Genomic DNA, 24,801 nt, shown 5'->3' on the forward strand with positions numbered 1-24,801 from the left:
GGACCATGCGGTATAAAACACAGAGAGAACCGAAGTCCCTCCGTAGACCCAGAGGTTCCAAGCGATCCGCGAAGCAGGACTATCGACCATCCGAACAGCCCGTTTCTGTATGGAGTCAAATGGAAGTAGCTGGTATTTGGGAGCCCCGGCCCAGAGGTGAGAGCAGTACTCCACGCGAGGTCGGACCTGCGCTTTATAAAGCGCAAGTCTCAGTCCAGGCGTGAAATACCGCTTCGCTCTGTTGAGAACTCCCAACATTTTAGAGGTCAATTTGGCTTTACCTTCCAAATGACTCCGAGACTGGACATCGCTCTAAATATCGACCCCCAGAATCCCGATACTCGCGGAAAGCTGCAGGGATACTCCTTGAAATTCCGGCGCCATGACAAAAGGGTCCTTCTTCGCAGTGAACGCGCAAACCTGTGTCTTCGATGGGTTCAACTGAACTGAATTCAGTTCACCCCACTTGGACACCCGCCCCAGAGAGTTCTCCACTTCAGACACAAGTCTTAATCGCCTCTCGTGTACAACGCTTAGCTGTGCCCGTGCTGACGTCCGTGAGTGACGGTAACCCCTCACCATCTAGTGGGCCATACGCTAGTCTGCCTAGAAAAGCAATAAAAAATACCTTGAGAAGGATTTTTGCTTCGACTTTCGCGTAACCATAATTAAAACCAATTTTACTACACTTTAATGTCGTTTTGGAACGAAGTTCCTCATAGGATGATGCTGAGGGGTACCCTAACCGGGAAAAAACGTCCGTAACGTAAGATTTTTATTAGTAATGCACGTACAAATTAGTAATGCACACAGTGTACGACTTAACTTTGTAAGAACGCACAAAAAATAACATTTTTTTATCATTCATTTATCACGATCTCAGAGCGTTCGTTTGCGTAATACACTAACTCTTATGCAAATGAAGTGAACCACAATAAGTTCGCACGTTACCGAATGCCGTGGGTTGTTGCGAAACCTCCAGTTTTACTTTCTTTATACCTCGAATAGAACTTTAAATTAATATTTTCATAATAAGGAACTTCGTTCCTATCCGGTTTCCCACGACACCACACATTTTTATCATTTTCATTTTATTATTTCCGACGTTACAGGTACTTTTTACAGTTTTCGTTGTCACAGGTTGATCTCAGACGAGATTAAACATTAAAATTAGTTTTAAATAAAACAATGTTTGGAGATTTTCGACAATGAAAATTCCCTCAAAACTTAAAGAAAGACGCACGTAACCTGTTTCAGTCATTGACGCACTTGTTCAAATATATAGTAATGTACCTAGACGCTGGAGCATTCACGTTTATAGGTATAAAACCGTCACGCCGAACTGTCTTCGTCCTACCTACATCTATAAGAGACTCGTGAAGCTATCCTTCGACATAAAAAGGCCCCTTTGAGTAATCTCTGATTTTATCGTACGTTACCGACGAAGCATTTTACTTGTCATGTTATTCGCACTCTAGTTTTTATGCTTCTCGAATAGGAAACGTCTTCGGTTTTTATGAATATTGTTTCACGCGCAAGTGAACGCTTTCATCTTAATCTGGAGACGCGAAGGTTTCTGTAGTGCCCCTTCGCATTATTGGTCATTGGACTGGATAAGGGCTCCAGGAAATTCGTGTGTCATGACCACGTATTCAAATATACAGTGAAATGTACTTGTTGCACGACCTCCAATGGTTCCGTAGAAAGTTACTAGTGGATTTAATATTTTCTTTAGTTAGTTTTCATACCAGGCTCTCTTTTGAGTGCGAAGTGCTCATAAAATTAGAACACATTTAGTCAACAGGAATGAAGTCGTAAGCAAAATACTGGATTTCAGCATCTTACTGGTGGTAGGACGTCTTGTGAGCCCCCACGGATAGGTCCCAACACCCTGCCAATTTCTGCCGTGAATCAGTAATGAGTCTGGGTTTGAAGGACGGGGTAACCGTTATACTAAAAAAATGAGACTTATGTCTTATGTCTCATGGTGGGTGGCGGCATTTACCTCGTTAATGTATTTGGGCTTCGGGAACTACTCAACACATTTAAAAATCCTAGCATTTTAGATTAAGAAATTTTATACTATCGATTGTCGATTACAAAACTTTAGATGCAAAAAAAAAGAATCAATATTCATATTGGTGGTTGTCACGAAATTATATACCCGTAGAGAAATAAATTACCAAAATTAAATTACCAACAATAAATCAGTAATTTGTTCCGTCGTTTTTTGACATTCCTTTCCTTTTACGCAATAATCGTGTTCACGTTGTTACTGGTGGTAGGATCTGTTGTTACTGGTGGTAGGACCTGTTTTACTGGTGGTAGGACCTGTTGTGAGTCCGCGCGGGTAGGTACCACCGCCCTGCCTATTTCTGCCGTGAAGCAGTAATGCGTTTCGGTTTGAAGGGTGGGGCAGCCGTTGTAACTATACTGAGACCTTACAACTTATATCTCAAGGTGGGTGGCGCATTTACGTTGTAGATGTCTATGGGCTCCAGTAGCCACTTAACATCAGGTGGGCTGTGAGCTCGTCCAACCATCAAAGCAATAAAAAAAAAACGCAAAACAAAAAGTATCTATGAAATTATGGCGGAGTTTTTTTTAAACAATACAGCAGTAAAAACCTAAAGACATACAGTCCAAAATCAACGAGGTGAAATTAAATTTACAGTAGCGGAATAATAAAATGCCAGGAAACCAGTACAGCATACCATTAAATTTGGAGTACATACCATTTAGGTCGGGCTTAGTTTACTGTTTCGTTTTACGACATCATGAGCCAACATTACTTCAACGACCAAATTAGTATATTGAGGAAATGGGTCAAGGTTGCAGACACAGAAAGCTAGCTGTATTCCTTTTAAAGATACGGAAATATAGCTAACTTCTTACCATCTACATTTCAGAGATACAGAAATAGAACTTCGCATTAGTGGCATAGACATTGGCATGTATTTGGCTATATAATTTTATAACTTACAGTAACTAATCCAACTAATTCAGGCAGCAGATTGGGCTGAGTCTCTAACTTTATCAAAATCCATGAGTGACATTACCATCATGTGACCCATATGCTAGTTTTACAAAGACAATCGAAAACTTACTATATAGAGACAGGTTTAATATCACTTATTAAATATTTAGTCTTAGAATGTGCTTCAGCAAATTGTGATTTAATATAATACCAAGATAGGCACTTTTGATAACTACTAGGCTGCACTAAAAGTATCGGGAATGGAATATTTCCACTGTTCCTGTCATATTAAAATCTTTTTAATTGAAAACTCCTTGGTTTTAAAAATCGAATACCATTTATTTATTTAAAAAAAGATTCTCGGTCTTGTCACGAGGTTTTGTAAACTTGTTTAGTCGTTGAGAAAATGGAATTGACTCGAGAAAATTCAAGAGCGATGATTTATTATGACTTTCGAAGTGGTTTAACACAAAAACAGTGTGTTGACCGGATAATTTCTGCATTTGGTAATCAAGCCCCATCCAAAACCACAATTTATCGCTGGTTTGCTGAGTTTCAACGTGGACGTGTCAAGCTCAGTGATGATCCCCGTCAAGGTCGTCCAAAAACTGCAGTCACCCAAGAAAACGTTGATGCTGTGCGTAAGCTGATTGAGGAAGATCGACATGTGACATACCGCGAAATTCAGGCAGCTTTAGACATTGGCTTGAGTCAAATACAAATAATCTTGCATGAACAATTAGGTGTAAAAAAGTTGTTTTCCCGATGGATACCGCATTCGCTCTGTGAAGAGCAAAAAGCGGCTCGCGTTACTTGGTGCGTCAGAACTCTCGAAAGATTCCACGCAGGATCCTCAAATGCTGTATACAAAATTGTATCAGGTGACGAATCCTGGATATACGCGTACGAACCCGAAACAAAAAACCAGTCACGAGTTTGGGTGTTCGAAAATGAGTTAAAGCCTACAAAAATTGTTCGTTCACGGAGTGTTGCAAAAAAAATGGTGGCCACGTTTGTCTCTAAAACCGGCCATGTTACGACTATTCCTCTTGAGGGACAAAGAACGGTTAATGCAAAATGGTATGCTAGCATTTGTTTGCCACAGGTCGTTTCTGAACTCCGTAAAGAGAACTGCAACCGCCGCATCATCCTCCATCACGACAATGCGAGTTCTCACACCGCGCACAGAACAAAAGAGTTTTTAGAGCAAGAAAACATAGAATTATTAGACCATCCGCCGTACAGCTCCGACCTAAGCCCTAATGATTTCTATACTTTCCCTAAAATAAAGAATAAATTGCGTGGACAGAGATTTTCATCACCTGAAGAAGCTGTGGACGCCTACAAAACGGCCATTTTGGAGACCCCAACTTCCGAATGGAATGGTTGCTTCAATGATTGGTTCCATCGTATGGAAAAATGTGTCAAATTTCGCGGAGAATACTTCGAAAAGCAATAAATACATTTTTAAATAGTAATGTTGTGTCATTTCGTTAATTCCCGAAATTTTCAGTGCCGCCCTCGTAAAATATCTTTCAAGGTCTCCTGAATCCTTTATTACAAATTATACGCAAAATAAACAAAACCTTAACCTAAACGGCTACGATTCAAAATCTAATTTAACTGGTAAATGATATCAGATGTCAAAAGACCTACTCTGGGTTCATGACAAAAGGTCGTTAATGAGTATCACGCCCATTATTTGGAACCTCATTTGAAGCTAAGTTAAATCCTTTGGGTCTGAGTAGAAGGTTCTAGATAAATTGTCTAGTCTGAATGTATAAATTAAGCGAGAACAACTCAGTCGATTTAATTAATACTTTCACTAATCACGTGAAACGTGCTCAGCAGAAAAATGTGTTTCGCAAAGTGTATGCAAACGCTTTTTGAATTTATTATATAACTGATATTTAAAAGGTTTTTGATATAGCATTGAAACTAGCTAGCATTGATACACAATATAAGTCTTGAACTCTGCGAGACATAATCAATATTCCAGACCAGACTCTTCGCCAGATATTTTCGACAGTTTATTTTAATGTCTCACTTTTAGGTAAGCAATATTTTTCAGGTCAGTGTTTTTGTTAGAACATCTAGAATATTTTTTAGTTTTTTTTTTTTTTCGATAATTTCGAAATCCATTATACAGTGAAGAAACTGGAACAGTCTTTTATTTACGTAGCCAACATTACAAAAACATTTCTGATAGATACTATTGAATACTACAATAACGTGCTGAAGGACGACTTATTTAATTAAAGAAAATGACGAGCTATTTTAAAAAACATTATTAACTTTAAGTAGGTAAAGACCAAAAACTTCAAATCGTTTTTTTTTTATTTATAACTTTATATACTAGACAGTATAGAGGCGGAGTTAATGCCATAGGCATTCTCTGACAGTTTACCTTAGGGGGGTGCAGAGATGAACCTTGATAGGTGTAGTGTGATAGTGATATTACTTAAATATAAAATAAACGCTTTCTTTTCTGTTTTTGAATTTTTGTTGATTTAGTATAGTTAGTATTCGTTTAGTATTAGTTTAGTATTCAACGACAGTAGCGTCAATAAAAACTTTTCTAAACCGCTTTTTAACCTGGATAAAAGGCCAAAAATAACAGAGAAAATGCAATACAAACAATGAATTTAAGTTACGATGTTTCAGTAATGATGGTCCAGTTTTGATTGCGTTAACTACTCTCTTTAAATATATAAAACACCAATGTAAGTTCTTGCTTGCTGGAAACTGTTAAATAAAAATAGTAAAAGTCATGTTAAGTAGTTTTGTTCGTGTTAAGGAGACATAAGATCAGATATCGATATTATTATAATACGTGAAGCAAAAACTTTGTATCCCTTTTTAGGAAAATTGCGCGGACGGAGGGGTATGAAATTTTCCACACTTATAGAGAATGTAGAGAAGAAGTGCACAATGCTAATATTTTTTTATAATAAAGCATAAAAGATACATTAAATTAATAAAGAAAACATTACACTACATACCATGTATTTGACGCACACACGCATGCATACTATTTATTGTCAATCTTTTGTTCTTGACGTCTGTTGTCAAATTAAGAATAGATTAAATATTGTTTGTCTTTGTTAATATTTTTTATAGTGTAGTCTTGGCGAAATTTGTGATTATAGAAGTATAAAATACAATCATAACAGTGTACAAACTTACAATTCCAATTAATTTTAGTGGAATTTCGACTACTGCGGGACCTCTAGTCGATATTATTATCCTTCTTTAAAGCGGACAAATGGAGAGAGATATGAACCTCATGGTGTGAAGCAAGATCGATTTACCTGTACTAAGATATAAGAATAAGAAAGAAATTTTAAAATTTGGTGACAAACTGAATATACTGGCTATGCTGTGTGGTTCGTCTTGGGGAATGGATGGATCGACAACCTATTGAGGTTCGCTTGGATCCGCTGGATGCTTGGACTATGTGGTTTTCAACAGAGTTCGTTTCTCTTTGTTTTTGTACCAGATGTTTTATGTTGAGTGCTCTGAGGATCATCTTTGTCCAGTATCATCTTTGGTATTAACTCCCCCCTCTCTTTCTGAATAACAATCCGCAAAGAGTCCGTGATTAATTTTCTACGAAAAATCATGATATCGAAAATTATTATCAATAAACTGATTGTCTTATTCTTCTTTCCGATCACAGTACAATCTTATTAAGATAAAAAGGCAACCTCTACGTGCTCTCAACTTAATTGGATTCGTATGTAACGTGAATTTTGTTCGCGAAATAACTTAGCATAATTCCGAATATTCGCTCTGATTCGGAATATCATGAGAAATCCCATATTAATATAGTCTTCAACGAATTACTTATCTTCGAATATTTTGATTATATTTCTGACTTTTGAGAATTCGTAATGGTCGTAAGATTGCTCTGGGTGGACACATAGGCCCAGGGCTCCAGAATAATTTTTCATTTTTAAGAAGTAGCTTATTGTCTATATATATAAAAATGAATTGCTGTTCGTTAGTCTCGCTAAAACTCGAGAACGGCTGGACCGATTTGGCAAATTTTGATCTTGAATTATTTGTGGATGTCCAGAGAAGGTTTAAAAGGTTGATAAATATGAAATGCTCGGAAGTAAATAAAAATAGCAATGTTGTTTTCCCTTTGATGTGTCCCCCGTCGGACGGATTCCTTTTGTTTGTTTTAAGTTTATTTTATACAAAAACTTAGGTTTTTTATTTATCGGTTGAGGCACTACGAAGTCTGCCGGGTCAGCTAGTTAGTTATAAAATGTTATTACACCAACTTTTATTCAACGAGTTCTTACCACAATTTTCACATTATGAGTACCCGATATTTCGGTGCTATTGCAAGCGCCATGATCATACATAGACTGTGTATAGGATGTTAGGACCAGGTAAATCCGTCCATCCTCTTTCTAATCCGTTTTTGGTATCACCACTGGAACTCAATTTTTTGTGACGTACCATAATTAAAAAAATATTGGAATCGAATTGATTTGTGCTAAAAATGTACAAATTAATGGCCATATTTGTAACTGAATAGAAGAAATGTGACTAAATAATGAATCTTGCCAATGACAATTTTAAGAAATCTTGCATATTATAAGTTATGTATGTACTTACAAACAACAACATTCGAATAGAAGCAAAGATAGCTGCTCGGTGGAAGATCTTTCAATTTATAAGGACAGTAACCACATATCTAATGCTCTAAATAAAAATGTTCCTATATGATAAACCAATATTTACAGGTTCCGAATGTATGATATATACAAATAATAGTGACCATAGTTTTTTTTTATTTGTGCTTTACTAAGATTAAAACAAAATTTCTTTTGTTACAGGAGTTGACGACACGCACAAGTTCTTAGGAAACGAAACCCACACAGACTTCTTCAGATTATTGCTAAGAGATGGAAATTACTTACTCGTAGGCGGCAGGTAAGCGATTCGGCTACATTATTACTATAAATATTCATTTCAAGATACAATCTACAGAATCGTGTTAGAGATGGTTTTCATAGTTCCTATTAACCAAGTAATAAATTCAAAAAACGTCTCACGGGATATAGAAATTTACTAATGTATTTGTCAAAACGTCTGGACGGATTCACCTGTGCGTGTTAGTATAGAACAGCGATTCCCAGCCTGTAGTGAGCATACTCCCGGAGTTACGCAAGGTTATGTGAAAATTATATGTGTAATGGTAAAATAAACATTTTAATACATGTGTTATGTCTACAATATATAGATTAAAGTGAAACTTATAATTTACTTTATGAAAACCGACTGACCATAAACAAAAAGTTTTATTGAGGGATACGGGAAAAAAGGTTGAGAAACGTTGGTCTAGAATAAGAAAAATCAAGTTTTCCAAAATCCACATCTGAAATTTTTTTATTTATTTACATAAAAGAACGAAGTATCAAAATGTACCTTCTCGGTCTACAGGCCATTATAAAATTCAAGTAACCATCGCCTTAGGGAAAGTTACATGCGAAAGATCCTTGAACATTCAAATTTAGATGAATCGATCTCACGAATAAATAATTTTAATGGTAATCGATAACAATTTAGTTATTCTGTCGAAAAACTCTGTTCAGGTTTCAGGTTTTTGGTACAGCTTAAACCTCATACATCATCGATACATTATTAATGATAATACTACTATTCTTAATAAAATACTTTTAAATTGATTTCGAAATATAATACAAAAAATGTCAAAAACTTATTAGATATATAAACAAAATCGGAATAAAATTATCTCAGCCAACTAACTATATAAAGGTCGAGAGCAATTTCAGAATTGAAACATGACAATTTCAATTTTATTAGTCTTCTTCTTCTTTTCCTTATGCTGCCTTAGGCGTAATTAGCTCTCCTATTTCGTCTTCGACAGAAATTTCTATTCTGAGTCGTCACATTGTGAAGAAGGCCTCTTTAAGTGATCGGGTCATATTTGTTCAGATAGGTCCTGTTTTCACTGAAAGGCGTAGGCATTGGTCCTCTATATCACGATTGATTGCATTGATACTATATAAGACTGTGTATTTCTGTGAGTTTTTCGACAATTCAGGCAACATTAAATTATATCAATACATTATTTCTAACCTAAAATGATATAAAAGTACTTGATATAAATGCTTTCTAATTTCGTCAGTACATTTTAAGACAAGCGTGCCTAAATTCATATGAGAACAACTTGATGAAAGTGTCCGCCGCATCGACAGCCGGATAACCGCAACCCAACCGTGCCCGGTAACACCTATTTCGTTTTAAAAGTCTCCAACTTATACATTCAAATGAGATACTTAGTTATTTGTTTTTCCAACTCCACTCCAATTCGCTGTAAAGTTCGGGTACCCTTAACCACATAGTCTGAAGCGGTAAGAACGTGCTGTATCTACCAGTAACCACAGAAGGCTAACTTGGATGTACATATTTCTGTCTCTCTTATTCGTAAGGCAGGTGGTATGCAGCTTTCTCGCTTGCATCTATAAAGATTTTTGGCTCTATTTGAACGGAGGCAAGACTTAAAAACACCCCGCGCTGCCGGCCTACAGTTGCCACGTTATTGCTATATAGTGTTGGGACGATGTCGATAAAAATATTATAAATTAAATTCGAAATTAAAACGTAAATTTTAAGAAATATATTAGCAACAAATTTACCGCGTTACTGTCATAATATGAAAGTATCGAAACGATCAATCCCAATCATTAAGTCTGTAATGTCTTGATCATAACTACTTTCTAGCTTTAATAAAATTTGTTATTTTTCATTATTTTTATAAATCAATTTTCTGTCATCGACTTAACTATTTGATGTAGTCTATGTAATTTCCAACACGTTTTAAAGGCAATATTACTTGTGATCCATCTAGAATGTGACAATCGATATGTTTAAGCCTTTACACTAGGAACCAATACAGAATCCATATTCCAAACAGTTCTCGGGAGCTTTTATTTCAAACATGCATTTCTAGGAAAAATAATACTAGATTACACTAGATATGTATCAGAATACTGTATCGCGTTTTCGTACGTAGTTAATTTCGAACGATTAAATGACCTCGATTTGGGCACGGAATTTCCATTAAACGAACTACAATCACAGACAGAACGTTCCCCAAAGTAAATATATATAAAACTAGCGACCCGCCCTCGCTTCGGAAACTGTAATTTATTATTAATTTCTCCACTATTTAATGGATATTATTATACATATAAACCTTCCTCTTCAATTACTCTATCTATTAAAAAAAACCGCATCAAAATCCGTTGCGTAGTTTTAAAGATTTAAGCATACATAGGGACAGACAGATATAGAAAGCGTTTTTTTTTTATACTATGTAGTGAAGCAGATACGTGTGTGGTGAATTGCGCAATATTTTCCACAACGAACGTCTAGTTGAGTCGTATAATTTGAAATATTCATCCGTTCCAGCAAAGTTTGCATTTCTTTCCAAATCAGATTTACATGACAATGGTCACGACGTGGCCCGATGAAATTCTCATTTGAACTCAACTGTGTTCTGCGGGGGATTTATTAAAGGGAGCAAAAAGGTTGTTATGAAACCGATGTCGAAACGATTTCGCTGAAGGGGTGCGCGAAAAAGAACAAGCAACGATCCTTTTTATTTGTTTGAATCGAACGACTGACACCTAAGTTTTATGTATTTTCCAATGATGCTAACATGAAAAATGACCTAATTAGATTACTTAACCAATCAACCACAATAATTATGTTTGTTTGATTATGACATAAATAGTCACCAATGTTATTTGGTTTCCACGGAAATAGCTGAAACAATTTATTCGATGCTCATTTCGGTGTTTGATTAAAATCTAAAAATAGGTACATTTGCGAACGGCCGTTTCGACTGAATTATGTTTTCATTTAGCTATCGTACAATCAATCTTCATTGGCGTGTTTAAATGCTACTTAAACGATTGTAGTGACACACAAACAAAGACGTCCGCACGATTTCCGAACTAACATTTCAGTGTGGCCACGAAAAAATATATAAATCACAAGCGGTATATTTTTAAGGAATTCCACTTTTGAAGGACTTTTTTTGGGGATTTTTTAGAGAATTTCCGTGCTGTTGTTGGTATGGTTATGAGGGAGTCCCTTCTTTATTTCGCCGTAAAGTCGTGTTTTATGTAATTAACACCACAGTTGAAACAATATAAATTTTATTGTTGTAGCGGTATAAACAATTCGAAGTAATTATATTACATTAGTTATTAAACACATTATAAATTATTTTTATGTTTTAAATTTTCGGCGGTAAAAAAGGTCCCGTGTCACAGACTATATTCTTTTTTCCACCTCTCGTGCGTTCCGACTTACGCATCATAAAAAGATGCGTTCTTAAACGCCACAGTTATATTAAGTATTACATACAGTACGTGTAAGATTTTACATAAATTTGTATACGAAATCTGCGAATCCAGAAATAACCTTTAAAAAAATTTAGATTTAAATTTGATGTCTCTCACGACCGAGGCCACAGGTTCGGGAATGATGTGAAGCTGTTCTCCACTTCTCACTAAACTATATGCACGTAGCGTGAAGGGTGTTCCCGAGCTCTCACTGGCAAGAGTTTCTTTACATTTCTTAATACCGGGTATGACGGTTGCTTTTTAGCCTAATTACTTTACGGGCAGCGGGCTGTGTTAAAAGCCGGCGCGGTCGCGAAACAGTTATGTGTTCCGGTTTAAACATACTTCATACAACACAGTTGAGACTCTGATGCCCCAACGTATGTGAAGGCATTTACATTGCATTATATATTGACCTTTAACCCATAGAGCGCGAACCGTCGATAGATCGACTCTATTAATGCGTCCAATTACCGACTATTGCGCAGTCTTCTTTTTTTTTGTTAAATAAATATTAAAAAATATATTTCGTTTGTGTAGTTTGACACATAACAAAAAGAATTATGCAAATCTACATTTGAGTAAAATAATTAAGATTCTGTGCACACTTCATTAATGAGGTACTAATATTTTTCTAAAAACCCTTTAGCAATTCCTGCAAAATATATGAAAATAAGCTCAGCACTAAAAGGTTTAAGACCGTTTAATAAATAGAAAATCGTCATACCCGATCCTGTAGACCGAATGGTAAACAGTCGACGTCGCCCTAGGCACCTCATTACGGATCTTGCCAATCCATTAACGGTACTTTTAGGTACCACAAGCACCGGTCACCGTCCTCGTCGAACCCGTCGCTTGCGACGAAGGGCTCAACGAGAGAATTAACCCACAGACACAGCCCACTGAGTTTCTCGCCGGACCTTCTCAGTGGGTCGCGTTTCCGATCCGGTGGTAGATTCTGCGAAGCACTGCTCTTGCTAGGGCCAGTGTTAGCAACACTCCGGTTTGAGCCCCGTGAGCTCACCTACACGCTAGGGTGAAGAAATAAATAAATAAAAGAAAGTCGTGTGACTATACGCAGCTTTGTTAGGATCTCGCTTACATAAAAAAGTATGTCAATCCCTTTTCATTTCCAGCCGCCAAGGGCGACAGACACATTTATTTCATATTTCTTATATTCATTAATTTTAAATTCATTAATTTGTCACTTATGAACTAATAAAAATATCAAACTAATAATACAGTCCACTCTTATTCACCACAACGCAACATCTGCTCATTTAAAAATAGCTCGTTTTATTTTGATGACGTCTATACTAATAAATACTAATAATAATAATAATAATAATAATAATATAAAGAGGAAAGATTTGTTTGTTTGTTTGTTTCGAATAGGCTCCGAAACTACTGGACCGATTTGAAAAATTATTTTTCCATTAGAAGCCGACATTGTCCCTGATGAACATAGGCTACTTTTTTTAATTTTTTTTTTTTTTTTCATTTGTGTTTTAATGTTTCCGAAGTGAAGCGAGGGCGGGTCGCTAGTATGTAATAATCTTCTAGATGACGATAAGCGACGGCACTTGTTTCAAGGCCCAAAGCCTAATTTTATAAGTTCGCTTACCGTGCGGAAACGTTATTCGGGCCGCGTCCCATGTAATGTTATTCCGCTATAGAGGGTGCGATCCTCTTTTGTGCGGCCTTTTAACGAAATTAACGTTGTTCCGTCCACACATATGTACACGGAACGCTATCAGTATATCGTTAACATAATACAAGCTTATTACTGCGGTAACGCTTCCATTGAAAATCCTAGATTTAAAGGTTTGATTTTGAGAAAACAAAATACATATTTATCTTTGTTTACAAAATGATTCCGCAGAAGCAAAACGTGATTAGCGTAATCAAAAGCTTTGATACTTCGACCTTGTATATAAATAAATTTCCTCCTCTCCTAAATAATTAAGTATTTCTCGTTTACTCACGAATAACTTCCGCGTTAACGGACCAAAATCTTCTCGTAAAGACATCGGTGCAAAATTATATACATTTGCGTAATTGGTAGAAGCAATTGAGAATCAGACCTTCGTGCTTCAAGATTGTAACGACATTGAGATATGGGTTTAAAATTGTAGTCCACATAACACCAGTGTGAACAGATTGAATTATGTATATGATTCCAATATGGATGATTTTCTAAATTTGTATTAAATATATTGACTCGCATGATGGTGTAGTAGTTGCGTCCTTGAATGCTGGGTCGTGAGTCCAATTCCCATATCGGGCAAATATTCTTGTGATTGTGATTCTTGTGATGTTTGTATGCTTATTGGCTAGGTGTTTAATATCTATATGTGTCTATATTTAAACGTATTTGAGTGTGTATTTTTTTCCAATAGTACAGGAAATTCTAGTTTGGAGCTGGATAAACGTATGTAAGATATTTTGAAAATATCGAACTGTAAGTTCATTCCTGAACCTACTGAGTGGTGAAACTGTATCAGAGATAAAAGTATGAAAATCTAAAAGCATTGGTAGAAGTTATCCCTTTTATTTTCCTACTTATGCTGATAGCCTTGAGATGTGGCTATTTCAGCTTCACCCTAACATGTAGGTGAACTCACGGGGCTTAAGCCGGAGGTGTTGCTGACCCTAGCAAGAGCAGTGCTTCGCAGAATCTACCACCGGATCGGAAACGCGACCCACTGAGATGTTCCGGCGAAAAACTCAGTGGGCTGTGTCTATGGATTTGCTAACTCTAATAAACGACTGTATATATGAAAAAAAACGTTCTTCAACAAAAGTTAAAATTTTCATTAAACATTTAAATGTTCATTTTGCTCGATACAAAGCCGTACCAGTTGTCGCAAACAACGGTCTGTAGCTGGTCTTTCAGTCTTATCACACACAACCGTACTGTCATATCATAACGGCCAAACGGTGCTTCCTGACGATGCCTCTACGACATCCTACTCTCCGAAATGTGTTTATATGCTGTTTTTAGTATAATTCTTAGATCTAAAAAAAATACGAGATTGTAAATTTACACGGGAAGCGTAATGATACTAAAAGAAAGGAAACGTGTTACTTCGAAGACTGAAAGAGACAGACACTTTCTTATTTAAATAACAGCCCAAAATTATATGATGTAGCGATTTGTTTTACTGGTGGTAGGACCTCTTGGGAGTCCGCACGGGTAGGTACCACCACACTGCTTATTTCTGCCGTGAAGCAGTAATGCGTTTCGGTTTGAAGGGTGGGGCAGCCCTTGTAACTAAACTGAGATCTTAGAACTTATATTTCAAGGTGGGTGGCGCATTTACGTTGTAGATGTCTATGGGCTCCAGTAACCACTTAACACCAGATGGGCTGTGAGCTCGTCCACCCATCTAAGCAATAAAAAAAATTGTAATTTTATCCATACAATATCATTAATAAGAAATATATTCATCTGAACTAGCTTGAACGGGATTTTTTTACCTTTCTACCAGGAGTCTCTAGGGGCAACCTAGCTTCACCACGACTACTGAGTAAGCTCACAGAACTCAGGCTGAGATTAGTGCTAACACATGCCCTGGTAACTGAGAAGATCTGGCGACAAACTCAGTACGTTGTATCTGTGAGTTGAGTGCCACAACTCTTCGTTGCATTCGACGAGCTCGACGAGAACGGTGACTGCATCTTGGAATGCCTAAAAGCACCGAGAATGGTTCAGCAGGATCCGAGAGAAGGTCCTAAAGTGGGGGTACTCAACGTTAGATATAACCGATAACAGCGGGCTGAGCTCCGTTCCGTAGTTCATTCAACTGTAATCCTAAATATTTTTTTCCTACCTAATCTGATTGCCTTGAGAGGCTATTTCAGCGTAACCTTAACTAGTAGGTGAGCTCACGGGGCTCAAACCGGAGTGATGCTAACACTGACCCTAGCAAGAGCAGTGCTTCGCAGAATCTACCACTGGATCGAAAACGCAACCCACTGAGAAGATCCGGCGAGAAACTCAGTGGGCTGTATCTGTGGGTTAATCCCAAACAGCAGCGCTCCGATTTTATACACAACAGTAAACAACCTATGAGCTGGTAACTAAGACCTTTAGGTCAAGCCTTAATTTATATTCTTATTTTAATGAAAAATTATAGTATGGAGTGAAATGAAATGAAATGAAATGGAAGATGATACATTAATCAACTGAGATGAAATTAAATGAAATGAGATGAGATGATAAGGGATGAAATATAATCTCAGTAAAATGGTAGTTATTTACTGAGACTTTTTCAGTGGACTTTTTGGAGGATCCCGAGAAGTTACGTTCAGCGGCTTTATTTTATTTTCCCACATTTGTGCACCTTCACAGATACTAAACAGTTAATAAACCACCGTTATGACACATTTAAACCTGAAGAAACACTAAATAGCCAAATTAAACAAATCACACAACCAGAAGGGAGTGAGCGAAAAAATGGTATATGATAGAAGAGTATGGAAGGAAAAAATATATTGCGCCGACCCCAGGTGACTGGGAGAAGGGCAGGAGAATGATGATGATGATGATATGATTACAAATGTACATACATTGCTTGAAATACGATATGTGTAAGAGGCGAGTGAGTGAAGAAATTGTATATGGTAGAGGAGTATGGAAAGAAAAAACATGTTGCGCCGACCCCAGGTGACTGGGAGAAGGGCAGGAGAATGATGAAATTATGACATAACTTCACTACTCGCGTTTCCGCCAAAAAGTCGTACACAACCAAACTTTTTACTTTTTTATTTTTTGAAAGCTCTGGCAACACAGCCATCGGCTTAAACTAATTTTACAAAACAATACATAATGAACTAGGACTTAAATAAAAACACAAATAAAAGAAACAAACCAAACCAAGAAACAATTACAAATCACTGAGAGTAAACAACCAAGCTCGTCTCACTACTGACTACGCTACCCTTATTTTCGAACAAAATACACTAAAAGTAATGCTTACCAAAACACTATATTTAAAATAAAAATTTACGTTTTTTGTAAATATGGTTTCTTTATTGCTATAAAGAATGAATGAATCCACAACTCTACTTTTTTTGTGTTCAGGAACGATTTCGGTATACCCTGCACATCGTATCACAGGCTTAAAATGTATAACTCTTTTGCTGAACTATCGATAAAAACGCAGAGACCATTTAGCAAATAAAAAGTTTGAACATAACTAACACATTTAAAATAACACGTGTTGTTCCTTGAAAATACCAGGTAAAAATTTCGAAGCTAAAACGGACAACATTCGCGAAAAAAAAAACCAATATAAAAGTTACAATCGTACATTCATTTAACCTCCCCTAACCCCTCGAACATAGCCTTTTTACTTTTTACAAAAATCCCATGTCCGTACTGTTAGCTTTCATAAATAAATCCGCTCCTAATTAATCATATTCATACAAGACCAAAACGAAAATCAATTTCGGCAATGAAAACATTTATTTTTCACGATATAACGGACCTCCGAAAGCGAAATTATTCAGAGCCGCTTGTCATGCTCATACAAAACTTTCAATTACGCCTTTAAATTGGCTAAGGCTGTATTTTATTGAATCAAACCCAAGTTAGGGTTTATTTCGTGAGCTTACTCTTCTTTTGTAATAGATTCAAATTAGTAAGCGTATTTGATTTAGTTACTAACTTCATTTGAATATTTCATTCGAAATGTTTGCTTGAGTATAGAAAGGTTACTCGGCGACGCACCTATATCTTTTTTTATTCTTTTTATTGCCCTTGCAGGCAGACGAGCATACGGCCCACCTGATGGTGAGTGGTTACCGTCGCCCATGGACTTCAGCAATGCCAGGGGCATTGCCTACCTATCTGTTTGTCTATCTATATCTATATCTGTTTGTCTATTTAAATTTCTACAACAGTTTCTGTATTTACCTCCACTTTCACTTTTCTTGTGTTTGATTTATTCTCGAATGTCATCTTTTACGATTTTTTTTTCTTCTATAAATGATTTTTCTAATGAAATATAAATAGTTCGTAAATAATTAACCTATACGCTATGAGACATTAAGAAAATCTTATCAATAAGAAACTACCGATAATTAAGGCGCACAAATATAGTTAGGCGTCATACTGTCTTCTTGTTTCATTCTTCCATTAAATAACCAATTTAAAGAAAGGTATTAGTTATAAATTAACAATAATCTTAATACTGTTGGCACCCTTAAAATAATGTAGGATCTTAATCAAGATTGTCATTTAAACATTTGAAGACCAACGTCTATACCTAATTCATGAATGTTAAGCAAATTAAATTTTTTTTAAGATTACAATTGCAAATACTACATAATATATTGCTTAGCCTTAGCATTCACACTTATCTTTGTAAAATGAAATGACACACAAGATATAGTTCGTGGCAAAAAAGAAATTAAGCTAATCATCGCATCCATCACTAGGCAGAGATATTTTCTGGAGTACTCCCTAGGGAGCCTTCGCGAATCGTTCAGATCGTGAAGCATTCTCTCTGGGCACGAAACTGTCAGACAAATGATGATTCGCGGAATATTTCTATGCATTAGTCGAATTACTATCTGAATGAAGCCACATTGAACAGAGTACATATCGTCTTTTCGCATTAAAATTTCAATTTCCCAAAATATTTGAAATTGAGTTAATATGCGGAATCATTTAGCATCATCACCAGTATTTTTCTCATAAATACTGTCAAAAGAGCGTAGTTTAGTTTTAGTTTTTTTTTTAGTTTACCTATGTTTTGGCTGCTATTAACAAAATTAATAAATAATTTTATCTTACTTTAAAAGACACATATTTTAACTGATAAAAAATAAATGTTGCAAAGATGATTAATATTTCAAAAAATTAACATGTTAAACCTTTAAAACACTCTCCTGTAAAATTATTAAGTTTTGAGATTATACAGTTTTAATGCGAGAAGACGATATCACCTTGATTTTAACGTATGAGCTTAGTTAAGATTCCTCCCTAAAGTCATTCTGTTTTGTTGTAGCTAGGTATCTCATTAATTCTGACAAAACTAAAAAGCCTTATTAAACCTTACTTAAGCATATCCCCGATAGGAGATTTTTATACTGACTTAAAATAATTCTAACAGTATTTTGTAGTATACATTCACGCGAAAATCACGCTAACGTTAGTGGATAATATAAAAAATTCACGACCACAAATATTTCGAAGCCCAAAAAACTACATATATTAAAAGTCACATAAGATTTGCAATTCAAATACAGTGAAAGCACATCCATTCAAACAGCAAGTCACAGTGTATAACTTTGCTAAATTAGTATCTATTGTACAAACAAGGTTGAGTGGGGCGGCTCGCGAGGGCATGTACCCTTCAATTAGAATTAGCGGAATGAGAGGGCTCATGGAAACTCCTTGCGACACAAAATAACATAAGTCAATAGTATTCAACCCTACCGGCCTTTTCAGGAAGGTAATTGCGCCCCGTGAACTGGTTCTCTCCACTTCCTAAAAGCTAATGGAGGAACAACACGCATTCAAATCTGAATAATAACGGCTATTATTCAACGTTGTTGGTTATCCTTATCTTCTGTATCTCATCCACTTGTCTGATTTTCGGGCATTTGTATCAAAATAAAATAAATAGAATGTAATATTAAATTTAATTTAATTGTAATTTGGTCTTTTTTTTATTGCTTAGATGGGTGGACGAGCTCACAGCCCACCTCATGTTAAGGTTGGTTACTGGAGCCCATAGACATCTACTATGTAAATGCGCCGCCCACCTTGAGATATAAGTTCCAAGGTCTCAGTATAGTTACAACGACTGCCCCGCCCTTCAAACTGAAACGCATTACTGCTTCACGGCAGAAATAGACGGGGTGGTGGTACCTACCCGTGCGGTCTCACAAGAGGTCCTACCACCAGTAATAACGCTAATTATAATATTGCGGGTTTGATTTTTATTACACGATGTTACTCCTTCACCGTGGAAGTCAATCGCGAACATTTGTTAAGTACGTAATTTATTCAGATCTATTGGATCAAATGCTGACTCTAAGCTACTTACATACATAGATACTGCCTAAAACAAGGTCAAGGAAACAATTGGTGCTTCACACCGCCGATGTTTCCTGCTTACTTATATCGGAATTGCACCGTTTCAAGTCAAGAACGCAAAGACCTTGCCTCCAATTCTTTATTCCGTACAGTGCCCGGCCACATCCTCAACAAACAAACAAACACAATCTTTATTTTTGTACAAGCAAGTAAATAAAACAACCGTATTATTTCGGCCATACGTTTTCCCTGAGCGTTCTTTTCATTAAACAATACAAGAGTTGTGGACGCAATCCGAGGCGGTCCCTGCTAAACCCTGCCCAGTACCTATTTGTTGGAGCCTAAACAAATAAAGTAGTTTCAGGGAAAACAGATCAGTTAACTTGTTAAGTGTGTGAGTACGCCACCTTCTGATGGAGATTCGTTGAATTTGCTTGATACATTTTTTTGTTATCGAAAACATTATTTGTATAAAATCTTTTTTGTCTTCGTCTATATATTTTCCTGCTGTTTTATTATTGTCCTTCAATAGATTGTATAAGTTCCTTTTTGGAAATACATTACTAACTGAAAATAAATTAGTTTTTTTTTTTTTGCTTAGATGGGTGGACGACCTCACAGCCCACCTGGTGTTAAGTGGTTACTGAAGCCCATAGACATCACGCAAATGCGCCACCCACCTTGAGATATAAGTTCTAAGGTCTCAAGTATAGTTACAACGGCTGCCCCGCCCTTCAAACCGAAACGCATTACTGCTTCACGGCAGAAATAGGCAGGGTGGTGGTACCCACCCGCGCGGACTCACAAGAGGTCCTACCACCATTAAAGTTTATTGAATAATATCAGTTTCACATTGCAATATAATATACTAAAATCGAAAAGTCAACTTAGTCATTTTAAATATAGATTTGGGTGAATGATAAATATAAAAATAACACACTAAATATTGTCGTAGGGAAAAATTTCAAAAATAAATTCAGAAATCGAAGCCGATTCCTTTTTGTATCATAACATGAATTACAGATTGTAACTACACTATACTATTACACACTTGCACATTACCTTTTGTAATAATTCGGTTAATTGTTTTCAAAATTCCCCGCCTCACACTACACAGTGACGGTTCGAACGAGATTAGAGGATTTCTCACTGAGCTCGACACATTGAGGTAATCCGATAAGTGATTGACGTGTTTATCATTAAATATGTAACTCACGTTGGGGTAGAGCGGAAGCTCTGAATTCCTTTCTTAATCTAATTGCTTTCTTGTCGATGTGTTTTCAAGTCAATTTCAAAATACTCAGTGTCTGTAACAACATACAGCATGTCTTTTCTGAGAAGTTTTCATTTGTTTTTGTTGATTCCGAGTGCCAAATGTTTTCACTAAAGTTGCACTAAAGGAAATCGAACTCGACAGCAATCTAGTATCATATGTTATTTAACGAGATTTTTTACACAAATAAAATTTTTGTATCCGGTCAATAGCCTTGTTCCAATTCTTATAGTCGTACTCTTCCTACAGTTTGAATTGTCACAAAAATGAAATATTTCATTTCGGATAAAATACAAAATTCGCCGAAGGATGAAAGCAACCCTTTCCATTTCCGTGGGTCATAAATCACGCTGCCGTCAGAGTGAGACAACAATAGGCTCTCGGTGCGGTCGGTATTTTGAACACTTTGAACGCTTTTAATTAAAATGTTAAGAATTTGTATGCGGGCGGCTGCCGGATGTCCAATTAAATGAGACCTTAGTTCCTGCGCGGAAACGGAGCACGCTAAATAATCGAGAGGGCGCCTTCTTCACTGGCTGCTTAAACGAGCGTGCATGTGCGAAAGCGAGAAATATTTTATTTGGCTCACGTGTACAGAAGCGAACTTCACATGAGCGCAGCGGTCGGTCGATGTGTTATTTTGGGTTTATCTCGGTTCGTTAAATCGACTGCATGTAGCGTTTGTCCAAATTAACATTGTAAAAACTGGATGGAATCGGCCGCCTAAAAATACGTGGAATACGTTAATTGTATAACGAAATTCGTGTTCTATTTTTGAAGACTTTCCTATTATTACTTTTTTTATGAAAATGACAAAATAATTCACAAAACGGGGAAAAACATAGACCTTTAAAGTAGGGAAAAAGGAATGAGACGGAATAAAAGAAGAATATATTTACTGTGGACTGTAATAAAAGTGAAAAGCAAAAAATATATATAATTCAATTAAATACTTTAACAATATTTGAATTTAGAAGTGTGAAATCTTTCTTCAATTATACGTTGCTGGAATGTGGAAGAGAAATATTTACTCACCTAATAGTGAGCTAATCGTTGGTATTATCCCTAAACATATTTATAACTTACATATTTATATGTCTAAATGCCCGGTGTATTCGTTGTTGCGGGGGAAATGGAGGCAGGTACCAATTCTTCTAGGAGAAAATACGTAACTCGCATTCACAAATAACTTTCACGATAGCGAACTAATGCCATTTAGTAAACAAATCAAAATTACAAAATTAGTTGTGGATTTAATGGTTAAATATGTCATACAATAAACTACATACGTTTTGAAAAAAATATTCGAGAAATAACGGTAAGGTAATGGTAAATAAATAATAGTAATAATATTATAGTATATACCAGCAAATTTCCATAGCGATCGAGTTAAGGAAAGCGTGTTCAAAAAAACATAATCGAAAACACGAATGTTTGTTGTGAGTTGTGAAGCAATTGCAATAAATCTCGTAACATTCAACTCTTTCGGGGCAGATGCGAAAGTTTTGCAATATTGACGGGATCTAAGACCGCAGCTACGTCGCGTTGTCGTCTCGCTCTTATGTAATACCTTAAGATTACAATATTGTAACGAGTTAATAAATAAAACATCTGTTTGCTATCATCTGTCACTTAGCGATAATTGTTTATTTAGTGAAGACTTGACCGAGACTCAATGAAAGGGAAATTATGCAACTTGTAGAAACGAATATGACACTAAAAAGAGATAAACATATACCTATTAAAATTTAGCCTGCAGGGAAATGAGATAGAATCTATATATTAATACGTGAAGCTCTGAAAACTTTGTATCCCTTTTTACGAAAATTGCGCGGACGGATGAGTATGAAATTTTTCCACACTTATAGAGAATATAGAGAAGAAGTGCACAATACTAATATTTTTTTTAAAATAATTCATGAAAGATACATTAAATCAATAAAGAAAACATTACACACACGACATACTATGTATTTGACGCACACACGCATGCATACTATTTATTGTCAAACTTTTGTTCTTGGCGTCTGTTGTCAAATTAAGAATAGATTAAATATTCTTTGCCTTTGTTAATATTTTTTATATTGTAGTCTTGGCGAAATTTGTGATTATAGAAGTAAAAAATATAATCATAATAGTGTACAAACTTACAATTCCAATTAATTATAGTCGAATTTCGACTACTGCGGGACCTTTAGTACTTCATAAATACATAAGGTTTCACTTCTACTGCGCATGAACTGCACAGGTTTTAATAGTAGCAGTACCAGCGCTCCTGACTGTTAGGCTGATAGTCAATTCGCATTATGTATGTCTGATTCCCGTAGGACAGGAAATCCTATATATTAATAGGTGAAGCAAACTTTGTACCCTTTTGCGAAAATTGCGCGGACGAAGGAGTATGACATTTTTCGCACTTATAGAGAATATAGAGAAGTGCAGAATACTAATTTTCTTTTTAAATTATGCATTAATAATACATTAAATCAATAAAAAAAACATTACACACACATACCTATATACTCTTTGTTTATTGTCAAACTTTTGTTATTGCTTAAAGTCTATCATAAGTCATCATAAAGTCAAATTAAGAATAGGTTAATATTGTTTATTTTTAACATTACTTGTCTATAATGTAGTCTTGGCAAAATCTGTGATTCTAGAAGTAGACAATAGAACCATAATAATGTTCAAACTTATAATTTCAATTAATTATAGTCGGATTTTTTTTATTGCCCTTCTAGGCAAACAAGCACACGGCCCACCTGATAGTGACTGGTTACCGTCGCCCATGGACTTCAGCAGTGCCAGGGGCAGAGCCAAGCCACTGCCTACCGTTAAGTACTCTCCCAAGCCTCGTTTGAAGAAGGACATGTCATAGCGCTCGGGAAACACCGTGGAGGGGAGCTCATTCCATAGCCGGATGGTACATGGCAAAAAAGACCTCTGGAAACGCAGTGTGAATGACCGCAGTGGCTCCAGGTAGTATGGATGAACTCTACTCCGGTGGCGGGCGGTGCGATGGTAAAAACGAGATGACGGTATCATCTGTAATAATTCCTCAGAGCACTCCCCCGAATTTCTCTACTGCAGGACCACTACTTATTTTAAATTCTCCACATGGACACGCAATCTTACGGCCGGTATGACGTCAACTTCGACGTTAAATATTTCTAAAAAGACATCGTTAACGGCACTTCAATAAAACTCTTTAAATCCTACTTGAGTTTTTGTTTCAGGTTCAAAGCTTGTTGCTCTTTACAAATATTTGTGCCGGCGCACGTGTGCCACTATTCTATTGATATTGTTCTAAACCGGACTCGTAACTTTTCCAATATAGACGCCGAGCGGGGCGCATGCAAACAAATTGCACTCGCAGACGACTGAATGCCTCCATTCGAAATTCAAATTTGACATAAACGTTAAAAACAAAAGTTTTTTTTTTATCTCAAATAGAATACTTATTACATGCCAAAAGAATATTCTTGGGAAAACGCATCCGAAAAAAAAATATGTATGTTCGTAGAAAAGGTTAGTTTATTGAATGAGATAATGAAATAAAAGAACTTGAAAATATTGGTGACGCCTATCTATTGTTTTCTTCTTCCTTCGTTCGTTCATTCAACCGCTCCGTTGGTTTAGTTAGACCTATTTGAACTACAATTTTCTGCAGTTTTCAATTAAGGCTGTCTAATTCGTCCATTTTCCAATGATCGGTTTGCAAACATAGATTTAAAAACTTTTTCTTAAGGCTTCATACTACATACATCCCTCTGATGTTAATTTATTAAACGCATACACTTCATGTAGTAGACGCCACTTATCTTGAGCTGTGAGGTCGTAATGTCAATTATAGTATATAACAGTTGTCTCATCCATCAAACCGAAACGTCTGAATGGTTTTCGGCGGTGATAGAAGGTTGATACTACTTATGGTCTCAAAATACCTCATCTCTCTACGTCCAAGAAAATATTTAAGAGACCGTGATTAAAAAAAGTTTCCCTTCTTGAAAACACCACACATCCTGTAATCTCACTGGCGAATCACCGTATAATGCAGCCAGAAAAAAAATATCCTTATCTCGTTTTTGTTTGCTGATTACAAATA

General features: G+C 36.2%; 1 protein-coding gene across 6 annotated transcripts in view; it reads left to right on the top strand.

Annotated features, from left to right (window-relative positions):
* Nucleotides 1-24,801, top strand: part of LOC101735585 (semaphorin-1A) — a 502,867-nt gene that overhangs the window by 431,965 nt on the left and 46,101 nt on the right. For all 6 annotated transcript variants that reach the window (XM_012694300.4, XM_062674037.1, XM_062674036.1 and 3 more), the window contains exon 3: nucleotides 7,828-7,924. In XM_012694300.4, the coding sequence (XP_012549754.1) occupies nucleotides 7,828-7,924 (97 nt within the window). The remainder of the gene's footprint in view (nucleotides 1-7,827; nucleotides 7,925-24,801) is intronic.

The sequence above is a fragment of the Bombyx mori genome, chromosome 19 (genome assembly GCF_030269925.1).
Source record: "Bombyx mori chromosome 19, ASM3026992v2".
NCBI lineage: Eukaryota > Metazoa > Arthropoda > Insecta > Lepidoptera > Bombycidae > Bombyx > Bombyx mori.